A 19,112-nucleotide genomic window follows, 5' to 3' on the forward strand; every position below is an offset into this window, starting at 1 on the left:
ATAGCAAGGCAGACTTTTATCAGTTTTCTCTTTATTGACAAGTCCTGGTGTACTGTCCTGGAGAGGATAATATATGAAAGTTAGCTGTTGAGGACTACATATGAAATGTATTTTGCATTAATTGTACTGGATATGATTAAGTACCATTGTGACATACCATTCTGGTGGACGTCACTGTATTTATTTTATGGCATGGGGGCTACTCATGAATGCCTATACAACAATTACACTTTCTGGTGTGGTATTCCTTACCTTATGATGCACGTGATGAGGGTTTCTCAAGACTTGTATTAAAAGGACAAAAAAAATCTTGAATGCACTTCTTTCAAGAAAGCTTTTATAGAGTTGCAAGATTAATAAATGCTGGAGAAATTCTTTAATAAATGGTTTGTTGAACTGAGGATCAAAAAGGAACTGTTCAGTACTTATAAGATATCCCACATAACAACTTCTCACTGTGAGGTGGGGCTGAGTGGCTGGGTTATGACATCCCAGAGAAATACACAGGCAAGGAAATGGGGGAGGTTTACTTCCCTGCCTGATTTCAGAACACAACACTAGGAGAGATCATCCAGGTACATGAATGCACCACTCCCTCTGTGTTTAGAGGTGGGAAGTGTCCAACCGGCAGTAGTTTGAAGGCACAGTGTTAGCTCAGTTCCTACCCCTTTTCATGGTGTTCCAGGGTGTAGATGGAGCAGCATCATGAATATCTAGATACTTCTTAGCAATGAAGAAAGTGCATTTGTCCTGTTCTACCTTTTGTTTGTTGGTCAAAGTAAATCTAGTTCATACATTCAGAAGGACTGTATTTCTGTGATGTTTTCTTAGATGTGAGCTGGCATTATCTGCTGTTTCACCTCATGATTGACTTTAGCTTTGTAAACAACAAAATAAATAAAAATGTTCTTAACTACTCTGACAGCTTATCCAGCTGTCTGAGTAAAACGTTAGTAGAATAAAAACTTCATTTACTCCTAATATGCACTCCCAAACCTCAAAGGTCTAAGAAGTTGTCATCTCATTATTTTATGCAAACCTATTTATAAAAGTATAAACTATACTATTAAAAGCAGGCACTGTAGGTCTGACTATCCATGTAAATCTGGAGCCATGTGATTGTAGCTCACTGCTTTTCTTCAGAACTCTTCCTTGCAAAGTGTTTAAAAATATCTACGTCTATACTACTTTTTGTATTTTTGCCCACGTGGACATTGAGGTTTGCTGCATGTCATGACTTGGTATGGTCATATTTATACCGTTCGAAGAGGATAGTCAATGTGTCTGAATCATTCTTACCCTAAGCCTCGCAGCCCCACCTAGCAAACATGACAGCAGTGTCAGTCAAGTAGTTGGGGTTAGAATATAACCCTGAGCATGGAGCTAATGTGGTTGTGAAGATGTAAAAGAGCAGTAAACAGTTACGGTCTAGTCCCTAGTGGTGAAGTCTATCTTTTCAATGACTAATATACTCAAAGGAGTGATAATTGGTTTAATACTGCTAAGAGGGCCAAGTCTGCAGCCTCACAGCCTTTAGGATAACTCTGTCCCACTGGTTTTTGGTAGAACTACATTCTGTGAATGAAGTTACTCGGGTGTGTATTCAGAACTCAACCCTCACACTACTTTACCTTACCCCTCTCTATCTCATTCACATATTAACAGTATATTGTGTTCTGGGTTAAATTGGAGAGGACCTGGTTGCTTTTATTTGTTCTCTAACTTTGATTGCTTAGGTAGAAATGGACAAATCTCTTGGATTTTCCTGTGTAATAGGAATGGAAAGCTAGATGTTAATTTTTGTCTTTTGTGTGTATGCACACTCGTATAGAAAACTTTCTGTGGTAATGATCCATGATCAGACGAGGAGATGATTCTGTACAGGAGCATGTTGGGCATTTAATTACACCGAAGGAAAATCTAGGTAATGGTTTTAATTAATGAATTTTCTGTTGTGATAATGTATAACATGAGGAAAAAGTGAAGACAGTTCTTTCAAAGGGATATAAATTCATGCTGTGAAAAGTGAGGAAAAATACCAAGGTTGAGACAGTTTTTGTCAATAATATACAAGCTTTCTGGCCAGAGCAGGTTAACTTATTTCAGTATCTGGAAAGAGATGCATTTCACAGTCTCTCTCATGCTACAGCTTGTCCTCTGTGGAGTGAGCATAATGCTTCTGGGTCACATCAGAGTTAGTGTCAACAGCTTCAGTCCACTGCACAAGATGATTATGGGCATCCTGCTTGTATGCGATGGATTTACTTTCCAAGGAACTCCTATACCTGTGCAATTACAGCCTAGCACAGGGCTGGAGATGCAGAACAAGAGCAGGGTGGTGTTCGAGTGCATCCAATTGTTCCTCGGCCATGAGCCAGTTCCTGTCAGACTCTCAGCTGTCCTGTGAAGGAAGGTCCCTGGGAGCTGGCAGGCTGCAGTGGCCTCCCTTGGCCATGTGTTGAGCATCCAACTTCAGGTCTGGCTGAGCCTCAGGAAGGACTTGGGATATCTTTTATTTCTTACTATCTGAGCTTCATAACTGAAAGGACAGTATGAGTCTTATCTCCCATTTGATGGTTAAACCTAAATGTGTCATACTTTATCTGGGGAACGAGAACATTATTAAAGTATTCTGGACTATCCAATGCTTGGTCTGACTATTCTGAAGTGCTTTGAAGGAGAGCAGACATAGACCTGGTTTAAATTTGGTCGGTAAAGCTGAGTTTACTGTTCTTTTACATTGCTAGGGCAGTATATACCAGTAGAGCTTATCAGAAATTGCCACATTTTATTTTTCTGATTTCTACCTAAGGATTAGATTTATTTTGTTTTACAAAGAGACAAGAAAAGAGTATGCCTCCAATTTCTATTATCTTTAACTTGAAGATTGATGCTTCCTGTTCTTATAACGCACAAGAAGTCAACAGTTGCAAAGGTGTTTGTGTCTGATTTGTGCTTACTTTACTGCAACCTTCCCTTACAAGATTGTAAGAAGGCTTAAGTTGTTATGAGACTGATGTTAAGGTTGGCAAAGAGGTGGTGTTCTTAGCTTGTTTTCTTAGAAAGATTTCTGAAATAGTCATGTGTGGTGGTTGTGGTGCTATACCTGATCTTGTCTGAAAGAAAAAACAATGCAAAAGGGCAGTAAGTAGAGTTAAAAAACACATGCTACCACTTTTCTAATTAAAAAAAAAAAAAAAAAGGAGGTTAAGACTAAATTGCAAAGCATGCTATTTAAGAACTATTTTTGGAGGGGGGGAGGGGATTATCTTCACATAGGAAGGGGTGTGTAGAAGCACTGAGAAATAGACTCCCAAATCCAAGTTTTCTTTAGAACAATGATTTCTCACAGGATTTGAGGAGAGGAAAGTCCTTTGGGTTTTAAGCACAGAGGAAAAATAAAAGAATATTTAGACTGACTTTCTGCTTATGGTTTGATTTATTATTGTATCTTTTTGTAAAGACCAGCCATGGAAAGACAAAAGCAAGTCTGTCAGGTACCTAAATATGTTTAAGAATTGGAAAGTAACAGCTGGGTGTTTAGAAAAAATAAACTGTTTCCTTCAGAACAGTGATGTGTAAACTGAGCGTGACAGGAAAAGAATGACTATTACAGACAATCTTCGCACAAATACAGAGGCACACCTGGTGAACAGCACAGTTTACTAAGGGTCAGGATTGCCTCTTCCTAAAGGCACTGGGAAGATTAGAAAGCAGGAGAATTCACACATCATTCACTGATTTATGTTATAGGCCCATTGACAGGTGCTCTGTAGGTAGTATTGTCTGATGGCATCTTATTTGCACAGACACCTCATTTTTTTCACTGGTAAGAACTACAATAAAAATTCTTCACCATTTTTGTTTAAAAAGAAAAATATTATTATTTCATAATAGATGTCACACTTCTTTTATCTGTGCTTTGCTGTCTCTAGGAGTTGAATAAATTCCAATATTAACATAGAGGTAACATTAATCCTTTCCAAATAGTAGAATCGGCATGTGATTGAAGTCACTTGTGCTGCAAATATGCAATTAGTATGACTCTAAGTGTCATATGAAGCCCCACAGCCTGCACAGGTTAATGAGTACAGAATACTTAGTGGATGAAATGCTAACCCTGCATAGGAGAGATGAGATTCATCTAAAGCAAAACATTATCATGCCACTGGCACATAAAATTTAAATCATATAAGAAACTTCTTTTTATTTAGAGAAGACAGAAAATGAAAAATCAATAAATATATAAGAAAAAGAAACAAACTTAGCCAAATATCTATACATTGACTGCCTCCATAATAATTATTGCTATTCTGTAAAGAGATGGAGTTACGGACAACTTTCAACTCAGTGTTCAGCATGTAAGAAAAAAATCTGAGGTTAGGAGTTACTAATAAAAAAAAAAGGCAATATTACACTATTGGATCAGGTAATTGTGTATGTATATTTTGAAGGCTGCGTATTATTCTGGAAAAAGGAGCTACTAAAAGAATATCTTAAAAAACACAGGAGATCTATGGGGGAAAAAAGAGAAGGCCTTCAAGGTTGACCAGAACTACAGAGCTCTACCTCCACAGCGGAAGAGCCTTGTATTGCTAGGGATGCTTGAAGTACTCAAAGGAACTCCACCTGAAGGGGCAGCTTGCCTGAATTCTGCAACACGGTTCAGTGTGGGTCTCTCAACATATCACTTCACCTAGGCTGAAGCCACCTATCTGTCACCTCCCATGATGGACTGTCTTGTGCTTTGTAGGCTAAGGACATGGAGAGGTATTAGATATGAAACATCATGAAGACACGAAGCCTTTAGCTAAAGAGTCCTGAAAGCGTTGCTGGCCAGAAACTTGGGAAAGGTATTTGACCACTTTCTCAGCTTGATTCATAGTAGATTTGAAACATTTTATCAACTACTTTGGGAGGCAGTAAACTAAATGGCCTCACCCAACATGGCAGTTTAGGTTGAGACAGGGAAGAGACAGAGCTTGTAAATAGTTTTAAAGAGAATACAAAGTCATATGACAAAGAGACTCCCACAACCATCCAATACTACTGTGGACACCCTATTCAATAGATATAAATTCCTTTTATCTCAGAGAAACAGATAAGCACTCTATTCTCATCCCAAATTTAAGAACGCTTTTAAAATTTAGTTTGTTTTAAATTGTTCAGTGGTTGAAAGGTGAAAATTTAAAATGCCCACATTTAGTTGAGTATTTTGTGAAACAGTCCCTTTTGTTTTACCTTTCTTCATTGTAGCTGGCACATGTATGTGCCGTAGCTCTTTAAGCCACCTGCAGGCACCACCCAAGCTGGAGAAGGGGAAGTATGGGGTTGATTCACCTGTTTCTTACAGCTTTCAAGGAGCTGGTTTTGCAGTGCAGTATTTTTTCCTTCTTCCCACTCCTCCTTACCAACATATTAAAAATCTTCACCTGGAGAGCCCTCTTGTATGAATTACATGAAACTGAGAAGCTTAGAAAGTTTAGCTTCCTATATTTTTTGTTATATATAGTTTTGTGTTGTAGAGCCAAAAATACATCAGTCTTCTATAATTCAAATCTTTCTTGCTTTTGTAGGCAGGTTTCAAAATGTAGCTATTTTGCTTGATGTTAATTTCTGTCTCTGCTAATTGGTTTTTCAGGTTTTTTTCTCCCTTAATTTGTATGCATTGAACTGACTTTAATTAAACCTGCTTGAGAGACAGCTTCTTTCTTTATTCCCATAATTCCTTTTTTCTTAATTCTGACATATCCCAAAATGTCTGCTTTCATTTACCCTGGCATGAATTCACTGTAATTCCATCAGTCACTGGAGTTACTTTGAATTTACTGCTGTATAAGCAAGAACAAAATTTGATCCCATGATTGACAACTACAGACATCTGAATGGAGGGAAACCACACAAACCTTTCCAAAACAGTGTTCAGTCTTTACTCTTCATGGATTTCATGTCACCAAGGAATGTGTCAAGTGACTATGCCAGTGACCATATGATGGGAAAAGAAATCTAAACATATGAATATAAGAATTAGATATTACTAATGAGCAAGCCTGCAAATTAGCATATTCTGACGTAAGGGAAGGGAAGCCTAGTACAAGTCAGATGCTTTGTTTTTAAAAAGTAGACCACAAGAATTTCTCCCCTCCCCTCCCCCCCAAAAAATTAGAGAGTAGGAACACCTTAAGAACACCTCAAACGGTTACTAGCCATGCTTGCTTCTGGTCAGTAATCACTATTTTATTTTCTGAAATGGTAATGAGTACCTTGTCTTACCTATCAAATCATATGTTGTGTTTAATTGCTTCTGAGTTGCATGAAGGCATTTCACAATTAAAAATTTACAATAATTTTTATTTGTCCTTCAGGAGAGGAATTTTGTTTTCTTAACTGCAAAAAAATTAAGCAAAAGTAAGAAAAGGCAGGTATAATATTTACATCTAGTCCTATTTCTACCAAAGTCTAAAATTTCAGTAGTCCACGTCCCAAAGGTTAAAGTACTATTTCCTGATGTTTAATGACTCTCACCTATGTTCTACAGAAAAATGGAAAGGAAGAGGAAGAGCAGGGTCACATTTTGAATCAGCACGAAGACGGAGTAGAGCGGTCCTTTATCATATATCTGGACATCTACAAAGAAGAGAGAAGAACAAATTAAAAATTAATAATGTAGGTGTAATTCTTCTGTTTTTCAAAAATGTACTCTTTGTACTGTCTTTTTTTTTTTTTATTAAAAGCTGTAAAAGGTCACTGGGTACCTAATATTATGACTAGGACATTTCTTATGGTTACAAAAGGAATAAAGTGCAGTTCATTTAAGTGCAGTTCTGACTACTATGGTATTTGTTACACTTCATATATCAAGACAGTGTACTTAGCCGTACTGTAAACAGACATTTATTTAACCCCAGGAAAGAGACATTTTAAAATATCCTAGAACTTAATTTTGGGTTCCAATTTGCCTTACTGTCCCAATTATTTTATTTCAGTGATTACTGTTTGCCAAAAAATTAATGAAGAATATCAAAGTATTGCGCTAGCTGAAAATCTCTATACTGCATATGTTCCAGGAGGTCACATTTCATTTAGGCAACTTTTCGTGGGAATGTCTCCAACTTTGTGCTGAGTAAATTTATCTTTTCATTTCAAAATTGAAATAGTAATATTTCTTTCCTTAAATTACTTCTATGTTTCCTTATTAAGTATAACAAAAAAGTAAGTTCATAAACCACCATGTGAATGTTGTAAAAACCATATTAAACAATAGGCAAAACAAAAAATATAGCAGCAGAAAGATTTCTAAAGAAATACACTCCGGAATAAAAATAACCCTTCTTTTCTATGGAACTACGTTTCAGGAGAAAAGTTAATGCAGAGGAAAAGTAGAGATGTATATGAAATCAGTATGTACATATAAAAAATTGCTAGAATAATATCTGAGAGCCTGTTCCAACAGTGAGAGCCTATAGTTATTATAAGAAGGGGTAGTAAAAAGAAGTATTTTTTCTTAAAATCTCAGAACAGTATTTAGTTTTTTGTTTGTAACATTAGAAAGATCAACTCTGACAGAGCCACAAGAAGAAAATGGTCTTTTTTTTTTTTTCTTTGTTATGGTTATGAGGAAAATGGAAGACAAACAATGGAAAAAGTAACCAAAGGATATAGATTATGAAAACCCTGAAAAAATGATCTGCCACTGGGCATGTTCCTTTTGTTGGTTACCAAAAGTGAGCAGCAGCAGTGCAGACATATTCTCCAAGTTATTATGTTAGAAATTAAAAGCAGAAAAAACTTGGTATAGATTAAGGATGTGAAAATACACAGCTGGTATATACCTCAAAGGGCATACAGTCACTTCCATTGAATCTAAATGTTAAGTGTTAAACAAAAAGGTTAAAAAGCTAGAAACGTTAAAAATGTTAAATGTTGAAAAAGTGTAAAATAAAAAAAAAGTCTGCAAATTATGATCTTTCCGTAATATTTTCGTAACACAGTAATATTTTTTAGAAACATGACTTTTAAATAGCTTTTGGTGTGACTTTCTTGTACTGTCAAAAGCCTAGTGCAGATGATATACTGGTTGAAAACCTTTGTTGTCAGGCTAATTTACTGCCTTTAGGGCATAGGTTTTTACAGCTATGAATTGGAAGTCATAAGAGGAACATTTCTTCTCTGTGATTCCAAATGGGCTGATGCTAACAGTAAGAATTCAGCCCCTAAGATTCATGAATGAGAACCAAGAATGGAGAAGGCAAGGAGGCAGGGACATCACTATTTCAAAAGAAATGCACAGAGAAGAGCTGTGACAGGCAAGGCAAATGGAATTATGTCTGCGGTCACAGAGTTGTTGTCTTTTTATATTCATAGTGAATAACTTCAAGATCAGAAGTAATCCTAGCTTGCTGAATACACAGTGTTGTTTTGTGAGGCTTTTCATTACTGGAACAGCATTAACCGGGGACATAATGACAGCGAGCAAGAATTTTGTCAGTAGATAATACAAGACAGTTCATGTAGCGCATGCTGCTTTCCAGGAGGGTAGGTGTTTTTGTTACAACTCTGGAGGATGAAAGCTAAGAATTTAGAAAACTGGTATGTGAGACTGAAGTCTGTTGCAAAGACCTTTGATGGTTACATGGTGAAGACTCAAGACACATGATAAAAGTAGTACGGTCTAATGATGAAAGTAGTTGATTCTGAAGCAGTATTATGGTGGGTTTACATTAGTATTTTGGTTTAGATAAGGAGTACAATTTTAAAGAGAATCCAAAATTATTCCTATTAACTGTGGTTTGGTTCAGTCTCAGCCACCCAAATTGGATTCCCTCAGATGAAACTAAAACAAGGAGAGGTGCTGTAACTACTTAAAGCTGTTCAGTCCACAGGACCAGGCTAGAGCTGGTCTGAAACAACCTCCTTCCAGCTCTAAAATATATGTAGGAAGGATGTTTGGTCTTCAACACCACCTATTCCCTTCTATATGATTATTCAGATTTGCATTAGTATGTGCTCAAGTATTCAAAGCTTTAGCCTATCTCTCCAGCAGAAAAACATTACTCTTCAGTCAGAATTTGCCCAACAGAGGAAGAAATAGTTTGACAGATTCAGTCCTCTTCTCATTCTATCTAATCTGTTCCTTATTAGTCCTCTTCTTGTCCCAACAGCCACAAAAGTTATTCCATCAACAGAACCATCTGTCTAAGTAAGTGTGAGGACTACATTAGAGAAAAAAAAATAGTATTAGTTCTTGCCTGCATATGAGTGTGTCATATTTCTTTGTTTTTTAAAAAAACAAGTGGCTGCACTGAAATTTGTCTGTGTGATCAAATTATTGTTTTGTCTCATGTCATCTTTTTCTCTCTTTTTCAGAATGTTTTTGTAGATAAACCAGCATTTCCAGAATATAAAGTTTCAGATGCAAAAAAATCCAAATTCATATTGTTGCATTTTAGCACTTTTAAAGCTGGCTGGGACTGGCTTATTTTACTGGCAACGTTTTATGTTGCTGTGACTGTACCTTACAATGTTTGCTTTATTGGCCATGATGAGCTGTCTACAACTCGAAGCACAACTGTCAGTGACATTGCAGTGGAAATTCTTTTTATCATAGGTAAGATATATTTGGGATTTGTCTGGGGTCTCTTTTTTGACATTTAAAGTTTTCATAGCATGTATAATGTAGAACAGAAAATAATCATGACTCATGATTTTAAAGAAAATCCATTTTAGCTGTGTACTTTGAGATTTTATTTGCACTTTAGATCAACTTTTTTTTTCTTTTTTACTTTACATTGATTCAGATAGTCATGCTTTTACTCAAAAGGTACCTTTTACCTTAAGAAAGGTTGAAAACCATTGTTTTAATATGCGGGTGCCTAAAATCTTCCCAGTCTAGGAATGTGCCCTGCAATTACTCCAGTGTTGTTCATAATGTAACTTTTTTTTAACTACCTTTCACAGACACCTAGAAGACTCATGGACCATAAACTGAAAATCACTAGGTTTTAAAAACTAATGATATAAGATTAAAACTCATACTGCAATAATGGAAATGTATAATATCAATATGCTATACTGCCAACTGGGATAGAATTTGAAAGGTTGCAACTTGTCATTTGGTCTGTTCTCTAAACTTTTGATGCAATGATCCATTTAACCCTTGTACCTTCAATAATTAAAATGAAAACAAGGTCATGTCTAATAGTGGCCTTGTAGCAAAGGAATTTCTTTTTTGTATTATCTTATTCATTTCTATGTGAATATAGGAAAGAATCCCTGACTAAGGTCACACAGATTTTATCCCAAGTTTTTATTATTGTGACACCATTCAGTGCTGTCACACGGGCTAACTATACCTCAGAACCGTTGATAACATGCAGGTAGAGAAACTATTATTTTAAAGAAATAAGCAAAGTTGAGTAAGTGATTCCTTGAATATGAAAAGGTTTAGGCTGGTTTCTAAGAGAGAAATAATAATGAACAAAGGATAAAATTTTCCTCAGATTTGAAACTTCTTTTCTAATGTACTTTTTTTCTATTTTTTCCTGAAAAAAATTTAGCTTAACTCGGACATTGAAAGCAATGCTTTGTTCTTCTTTAGGAAAACAAAAGACTACTGAAACACTTCTAAATGTAATTTTTAACATTTTAACATTTCTTAGTGTTTAAGAAGTGTGAACTTCTTAAACACTAAGAAATAACTCAGAATGTCTTCATTTTAACAGATTTTTTTTTTTTTAATTTGAAAAGTTCATTCCATTTCTTTGACATCTTTACTGTAGACAATAAGACTAGTAGGTAATGTGACTGATGGAAGAATCAGATATCATGATGGATAAATATTTGTGTTTCCTCTTTTGGACATTGATTTGACATTATATTTGAGGTCTGATTTTCCCCTTTTATGCTCAGTATTAGATCTTGGTGAACTCATTGATGTTAATCCAGACAACTCACATTGAACGACATTCAAGCACTGCAGTAAGAAACCTCTGTTTTGCTATCCAGATCATCTTTTGTCTTGTGTCAAAAGAGCAAGGCTATGACTCTAGTCAGTCATAAAGGACTACACATTCCATTTTCAGGAATGCAAAATGAAATAATTCCACTTGATCTACCTGGATATCTTCATAAAAAAAGTAGACATAGGTTAAGATATTTTGATAATGGTTTTACCCTTCACATCACACCAGTATAGATAACTGGTTTGTGTTATGAAGGCGTTTAATAGCATCTAGACACCCGAGAGTATAATACGTATCTAACTGATTTATGTGTTGTAGTATCCATTTGAAGCAAGACAGATGGTGTAATGCTCAGTGCTGATTTTCTGTTTATATTTTTTTCTGGAAATATACATTTCTTAGGAAGATAAAAGCAAGGGTACGTCTATGATTATTAAAGTAGCTGGGTTAGAAAAATAGAAGGAATAAGATTTTCTGTAAATTTTACTTCATATTTTCTGGTTAGACTTTTAGATTTGTCATCCAAGAAGTCAAACTATGGTTGTAACTAAATACATTCTAAGAAAGGTGTATAAAGTACTAGAAAAGACTTCTTTGCATGGTTATGTTACTGGTAACCACAAACACTGTACAGCAGCATGTCACTATTCCTCCTCCACAGTTTCAATAATGGCTCCATTTCCTCCAAAATAATTATTTCCAAAGTTATTATCTGTTTTAAATTTATGGCTCTGGGGAAAAGTTTATGGAGTATTTTTATTCTCATAGTGGATTTAAATCTCTGCAATGAATTTAAAGAAAACAGTATTTTTATAGTCACCTCTCAATGATCTCTTGACCGTTAAAATGTTGAGTGAATATGTCTTAGAACATGTGTGAGATTGATAACATACATAAATTTAAGCATAAGTTTCAGGCATTGTCACACTGTGGTTCTCGCAGTCTTTGATAGATGATCTGTCTGCTTTGAGAAAAGTCAATGAGAAGTGTTGAGTAAAATTCTTTTTACGATGCTGCTGCCTCAGAACATCAGTGGGGACATGTGGCTGACTTGGGGCCTTCAGCTGTATTACAGCTCTGTAATCATGGATTGAGATATTACAACTCTGTAATCATGGGTTGGAGAAAAAGAGTCTAACTATCTGCTTTGAGTTTATACAGATTTCTCAGAACATAGAACAATATATACCTTTTATGCACGTAACTTGCATAAACTATTTATACTTAACAACGTTTTTGTTTTTAGCTGTGTTATCAAAGGGAGCAGAAACATGACAATAAATGGGTGTCTGCTCATCAGTTCAAGCAAAATAATAGGATAGAGACAGGGTTTTCTTTAAGCAGAACAGTTTGAATAAATTTAGTGGCATAAAAAAAACCTTTTAGGTTTATCCAATTTGTGATTCAGCGTATGCTTAAGCATGATAAAAATACATGTGAAAGTGTCCTCCTGACTTGCGGTGCTTTTAAGTAGAAGTGTTGATCTGAATTAAAGCACTTATGAGGAAAGAGTACATGTAGCTAGAGGTTTAACTGCTCCAACCTTTCAAGTTCTTTAAAACAAACAGAAGCTAAACCATAATAACAACAACCCATTTTGTCCTGTCTCTGGGGAAAAGGTCAGAGAGGGAACATAATTAAGTTTTCTCAAATTAAGATAAAATTATTTTCACTTAATGTTTACTGTATATCCTAGTGCTTTCATACCTTGTGTGATGTGATGTTTGAGTGTACTTGCAGATCTCTTACTCTTTAATGAGTGCAACTTTCTCTTTCTCCTGTAAATAAATCTTTTGCTTCTTCTATCCAATGATAGCTTAAATATTTCTAAGAAGTATAATGAATCTCGGTTACTTTTCAATAATACCTGTAAAATAAATTTTTCTCTCTTTTGGAGAGAAAAGCTGGGAACCCAGTTAATCCCATTTTATTAGTAATAACCTCCTGATTGCAAAACTTCTACTCTTCTGTAACTGTCCAGTGTATGCTTTTTTCCCTCTAACAGTTTCTTTCAAGTTTTCAGATGTTGTCTGTCGGGGGAGGGGGGGGATTTTTTGTTTGGTTGTTGTTGTTTTGTTGTGGGGTGGTTTTGTTGGGTTTTGGTGGGTGGTTGTTGTTGTGTTGGGTTTTTTTTTTCCATTTTGAAAATGTTATTAAACATCTTAATTGAAGTAAGTAACATTACCAAAAAAAATATCAATACTTTACTGCTAAATGGTCAGACCCACTCACAGGACTATTTGAATAGGATGTCTTCAAGAGGAGTTGAGATTAATGTGATGATTCAGAGGAAAGATGTACAGGCTTTCGGGGTAATGATAATGTATTATTTGCTAAATAAGATCAAAGGTGTCTGAGTATTTTGTCTTCTAACGTGGCAAGGAACAACTACGGAGAGAAGAGCTATAAAAATAAATTACCTTTAACTTTTAATTTTAGGTTTGTATTTGTGGGTCATCCAGTTTGTAGTGGAAGATAGATAACCCTGGATACTAATTATAGCTATGAAATTATACCATTTATAGATGTACTGGCATGGTAATTCTAAGTGTTTTTTCCACAACGTAATCCTTTGCCTATCTGTGGAAAAATGACAGCATATGCATCCTTTCCTCCACTCTCCCTACACACATTCTCATCTGAAGACTTTACCTATGGCTTGTATTTTCAAGAGAGAAAATTAATCATGGTTACAAAGATCTCTTCTCTTTGTAAGTGTATCTCTCTCGTTAAACACTATTTAACAAAGTGCATTATTAGCAATTTCAGTTTTTAAAAGCAGCATGTTTATAAGCTGTAAAGCTGTGATTTGTATTGCATAGTACAGACTTGCTGGCCCATTAGTGTCTATCACAAATGTAAATGACTCAAAATCTTTCCAAAACTGTCTCAAATCATATGAAGTCCTTGAGTCTCAGATCTTCAATATGAAGAGATTTTTAAATATGGTACAAACCCACTAGAAATGTATATCATCATTCATGACTTATACTCTCATTCAAGTGTGTCTATTGTATTAAAAATAATATATGTTAAAATTTGTTGGAATCATATGAGATAGTATGAAATACTATAGATTAGGTTGCTTTAAATTAGAAGGTTTGTTTTCTTTTTTCTCTCAGTCCTTTTCATTATGATCATGATTATAATTTCATATCTTTGCAAGTGCATGGAAGATCACATAAAAAACAGTATCTGTCAGACGACCTTACGCTAGGAGAACTTGTGGATTTTGAAAGAAAATGGCAGTGTTTCGAACTGTATTTTCTAAGTATGCTTTCACAACCTAATATGCTGGAATTCATGGAGAGGTTTGAATTTATGTCTGAGCATAGGATGGTCTCATCTGTGACTACATAGGAACAAAACATGAAACCAGATAGAGTGACACTGTTGATACAACTAATGTTAGGGAGGGAAGGCCACACTAGATTGTTCATGGACTATGGATTGCCTAGTAATTGGAATAAACAGTACAAAATGTTTATGATGAAAAGCAATAATAAATTTCCTGAAGATTCTCACTTAAACCGTTAAACTGAAGATGGCAAAATCGCTATATTGTTAGATTTTTTCCAATAGCCTTTCTTACATAACCTTGTAAGGAGGACAGATGCTAGTCTGCACACAGGATATTGTTTCCATGCACAAAAACATCCCCCTCAACATAAAGGAGACAAGCATAAACCACTCATCAAAATGTCACTTACTACTTCTGAAGCTGGGGAGATACCTTACAGCTGGGAGAAGAAAATTGCTTATCTGAGTATTCCTGCTTTTCCTGAAGCCAAGATGAATGACATTGCCTTAAACAACTGGTGAACTGGTTACAAGAGGGGATCCTTATGTAGTGTGCCATGTACCATCAAAGATAAAGGTAAAACCCAAGAAAGAAGTAATGAAGTGCAGAACAGGCTCCGTTCTGAAATCTGATTTCATGAAGAAATTCCTAAATCAAACCGAGGAGGTTATACAGGATAAAGGCCTTTGAAAAAAACACATGCAAGATGGTAAGAACCTCATGAGTATAGGCTGAAATATGCAGCATTTAACATATGTAATTCCTTACTATTCTGGGGAGAGCTCCGTAGGCAGCTTATAGCTGGGTCAAGATATTTTGCGTCTGTGCTTCTGGTAAATATAGTTACTGTTCCACTTCTCAGCTGTCCTAAATTAATCTGTTCAGACAGATTATTTTTCTTTCCTACTCTCTATTTCACAATGAGATTTGTAATGTCAGAGTGACAGGCTTCTGGCACTTAAGAGTGCTAAGAGAACTTAAGAACTGACTCTTAGTCTTTTTTTTCTAAGCTGTGGTGCTATTCAAAAACAAACAAACAAAAAAAGGCAGTGTGACAAATCATTTGTTTCACTTACAGTCAATCCACATATTGGGGAATGATGTAGCAATAGTTTTGTAAGTAATTTTCACTCTACTATGTTTCCTTTGAAAAGATAAATGAAGTTAAATCTACCCTGTATACAGAATATGACTGATTTTTTTTATAGCTACAGTCAATGTTTGTGTTTACGTTTAGTATCCTATATCACAATGGTAAAACAACACTATATTTTTTCAATGACTAGAAGTTTTTAATTGACTAAGTAATTTCCAGGGGAATTCTTAGATGCTTAATAGTTTACCGTATTTTTTGTGCACTTACATGGGGTCTTTTGAATATTTTTTTATGATTTATGGATAATGTCTTACATCTGTGAATTGTTGTCAAGTTTCATGAGGTAATTTCTGAAAAAAATATTTCAGGATTCTCCCTTGGAATTTTTCAAAAAATTTTAAGTGCACAAAATAGTTGCCCTATTTCCCACTGAATGTTTTACTTGTTTGATCTTTTCATTGTGTTTCCAGCATTTGGGTATAAAGTTAACTGAGTTCATGAAATACCTAACAAGTGCATTTGCTTTGCAGACATTGAATTTGGTGAAAAGTTAAGTCATATGATTGATATTTCTTCACTCTTTGGAACTGCTTCTTTCTGACATATGTCTGTGGGTTCTATTAAGAAAATTACCCATGTAGAAACTTTCATAGTTTTGTGATCACAAATACTAGCTTATTTTGAAAGCAGAGCTAGAGGTTCATTTTTCAGAAATATTTTTAGTTCTTTTCTTTCAAGACTCCAAAGCCTGTATCTTCCTTTGTAGAAAAGTGAATGTAATATATTTTAGTTACTCAATAATATTCATGGATTGAGTATGTTTTTAATAGGTAGAGCATAGGCTATAAAAAAGAAAATCTTATTATTGAAAATCATATATTATTGAAAAGGTAACAATATTTGATGTTTTTCTGGCACATCAGACACTGTAGGACTGAGATTAGCTAATCCTGTATAACACCCTCATAGTTGAGGAAAACTTAGACTGAAAGTCAAGGAAGCAGATAAAATAATGTGACACTCTATTTTTATGTTTATAGTCTTCTGTTCAGTTTCATGATATTGGGATTCATGGGCTCTGAACACAGTAAAAAGTTGCAGTTAAAATCGCTTTTTTAACTTTGGTGTGCTGGTGATTTTATGTGTCCCAGCACACCCACTGTAATGGGTACAGCACATGAAGTATTGTGTTTGGTAGAGCATACCATGCTAGCGCATTAATACTGGCCATACTCTACTCCTGGGGAGAGTGATATTCATTACCACAATAGCCATTCAAACCACTACTGTCTTCCTATTTCATTTTTTTATATTAAGGGATAATTTGCCCAAGTAAACAGTACTCCCACTTGGGTATGACTTCAATATCCCATTACCTTCCATTGCAAGAACAAATAGTAAGGAAGAGCAAATCAGTGTATCCGTTATAGATGGATATTGGGAGTTAGTTCTGATATGATCCATCATATCTCAGAATAGATCATGCCCCATTAAAATAACTAAAAATATTCATTTGTCAAACAGTAATGGAGCAAGGCTCAGAACATATGTCACAGCACTGCTTTAAAGGAAGGACCATGCCAACTCCTCGTGTGGTGTAGAGTGACAAGTATTGTGATGACCAATCATCAATGAGCTATTTCCATCAGAGAAATCTTACTGGCAAAACAGCTTAGTGTATTCAGTGGTGACTTTAACAGAACAAAGCCTATGAATTATATTCATTCCACATTAACAGAAGCTTTCTTTGGAAGTTCTGTCATATTTCATGAATGCAATAGTCTGGTGCTGAGGATTTTAAGAATTTGTAGCTTTAAAATATATTTCTATTATTCATCTGAATGCTAGTCAGCCAACTAAAGCCACAAGACCTCTAAGAAGGTACTTCTTTTAATTCAGGGATGAAACAATGTGCCCAACCTCTGTGACTGCCTGAACAAATCAAATAGGGTTGTTTCCACAATATTCTGGAGTGTTAATGGCCTGGAGAAAATATTATTGGGGGTTGAATTACTGGGGAAAATAAGAGGAAGAGGTATTGCTTGAGAGCCAGATTTTCCATTTTAAATATATATTTAATCTCGGTATTAATATTAATTCCAACAAACTCTGTTTGGTTAAAGCATGTTTTCCTGAAGGGCATCAGCTCTTGTACAAAGACCTCAGAGAAAGGAGAATACACAGCTCCCCTCACCTATGGCTTACACATAACATTTATTTTTTGCAGTTTTTCATCCACCTGCAGAAGTGACATCTTGTTAAGCCTTTAATGCTATTGGTTTAAAACATCACTTGCCACTGATTCTTAGTTAGGATATCCTGGATTGTAATTTATCATCCAATACGATAAAACCATATTTTGTCATTCCATTCCAAAAGTAGAAAAGAATTATTTATTGAATACATGTTTTTTTCTACAAGATTACTAATAGCTTCCCTTAAATGAGATGCCACTAGCACAAAGGTACTGAAGTTGCAGATTAGTTGTATTAGGAAAGAAACACTAAAACTGTAATTTTCCTTAATTCTGCGTTACCAGTGATTTCTTTCTCTTTCCCAAACGGGTCTAGATTTTCATGTCAAAAGAAAAAGAAATCAGAATTTCTTATAACTTTCATAAAAAAGAAGAAGATTTTCCTTCAACAGCTGCAACAGCCTGTTATAAGTACTTATTATTTTGTTGCACATTCTTATTTATATACTATATATTTTATTATATATTACCTTTTTATCATATAAACCCCCTATTTTAAGACTTCTACTACTTAATCCCTGGTTTGTTTGGGTTTTTTTCTTGTAAACTTTATTTGACTTCATAGTAGCCCAGATTCCTAAGCGACAGCTGTAAAGTAACCATTACTTTCCATTCCTATTTAAAACCAATATGAACTCCACCACCTTATCATGTCAGTGTCTAAATGAAAATCATCAAACTAGTTCTGGTAATAGACATTTTGAGGTGACGTGTTTATAGCATCCTTCCAGTACCTGAAGGGGGCCTACAAAGGGGGGGGGGTACTTTTTACAAGAGCCTGTAGTGATAGGACGAGGGGTAATGGGTTTAAATTGAAAGTGGGGAGGTTTAGATTAGATATCAGGAAGAAGTTCTTCACGGAGAGGGTGGTGGGGCACTGGCACAGGTTGCCCACAGAAGTGGTGGATGGCTCATTCCTCGAAGTGCTCAAGGCTAGGTTGAATGGGGCTTTGACCTAGTGGAAGGTGTCCGTGCTCTCTCAGGGCAGGGTAGTTGGAACTAGATGACCTTTAAAGTCCCTTCCAATGCATTCTATGTTTCTATGCTGAGTTGAAAAATCACACTTCCATTTGAATAAGTTATGCCCAGGAGATTTACTAGGAACATGTATGCATTCCTCGAAGTGCTCAAGGCTAGGTTGAATGGGGCTTTGACCTAGTGGAAGGTGTCCGTGCTCTCTCAGGGCAGGGTAGTTGGAACTAGATGACCTTTAAAGTCCCTTCCAATGCATTCTATGTTTCTATGCTGAGTTGAAAAATCACACTTCCATTTGAATAAGTTATGCCCAGGAGATTTACTAGGAACATGTATGTTTACAGCAGCAGTAGAACAGAAAAAATAAGAGTTTATATAGGGACAGATAAATTGTTCTTCAAGCAATATAGCACCAGTATTTCCCGGAATGTTTCTTAAAAAGTCTCTGGCCAAATTCTAATACCATTATCCATATCTAGTTAAATAACATTGGCTCAAATAATCAGATAGATCAAAAGCTTGGAT

At 35.4% G+C, this 19,112-nt stretch overlaps 1 protein-coding gene across 1 annotated transcript in view; it reads left to right on the forward strand.

Annotated features, from left to right (window-relative positions):
* LOC104505943 (potassium voltage-gated channel subfamily H member 8-like) overlaps nucleotides 1–19,112 on the forward strand; it is a gene marked incomplete at its 3' end in the record, with an annotated part of 52,744 nt that overhangs the window by 23,847 nt on the left and 9,785 nt on the right. Inside the window, exons 4-5 of the mRNA XM_010146716.1 lie at nucleotides 6,539–6,666; nucleotides 9,367–9,607. Coding sequence (XP_010145018.1) covers nucleotides 6,539–6,666; nucleotides 9,367–9,607 — 369 coding nt within the window. The remainder of the gene's footprint in view (nucleotides 1–6,538; nucleotides 6,667–9,366; nucleotides 9,608–19,112) is intronic.

The sequence above is a fragment of the Eurypyga helias genome, unplaced genomic scaffold (genome assembly GCF_000690775.1).
Source record: "Eurypyga helias isolate BGI_N326 unplaced genomic scaffold, ASM69077v1 scaffold12162, whole genome shotgun sequence".
NCBI classification, from domain to species: Eukaryota; Metazoa; Chordata; class Aves; order Eurypygiformes; family Eurypygidae; genus Eurypyga; species Eurypyga helias.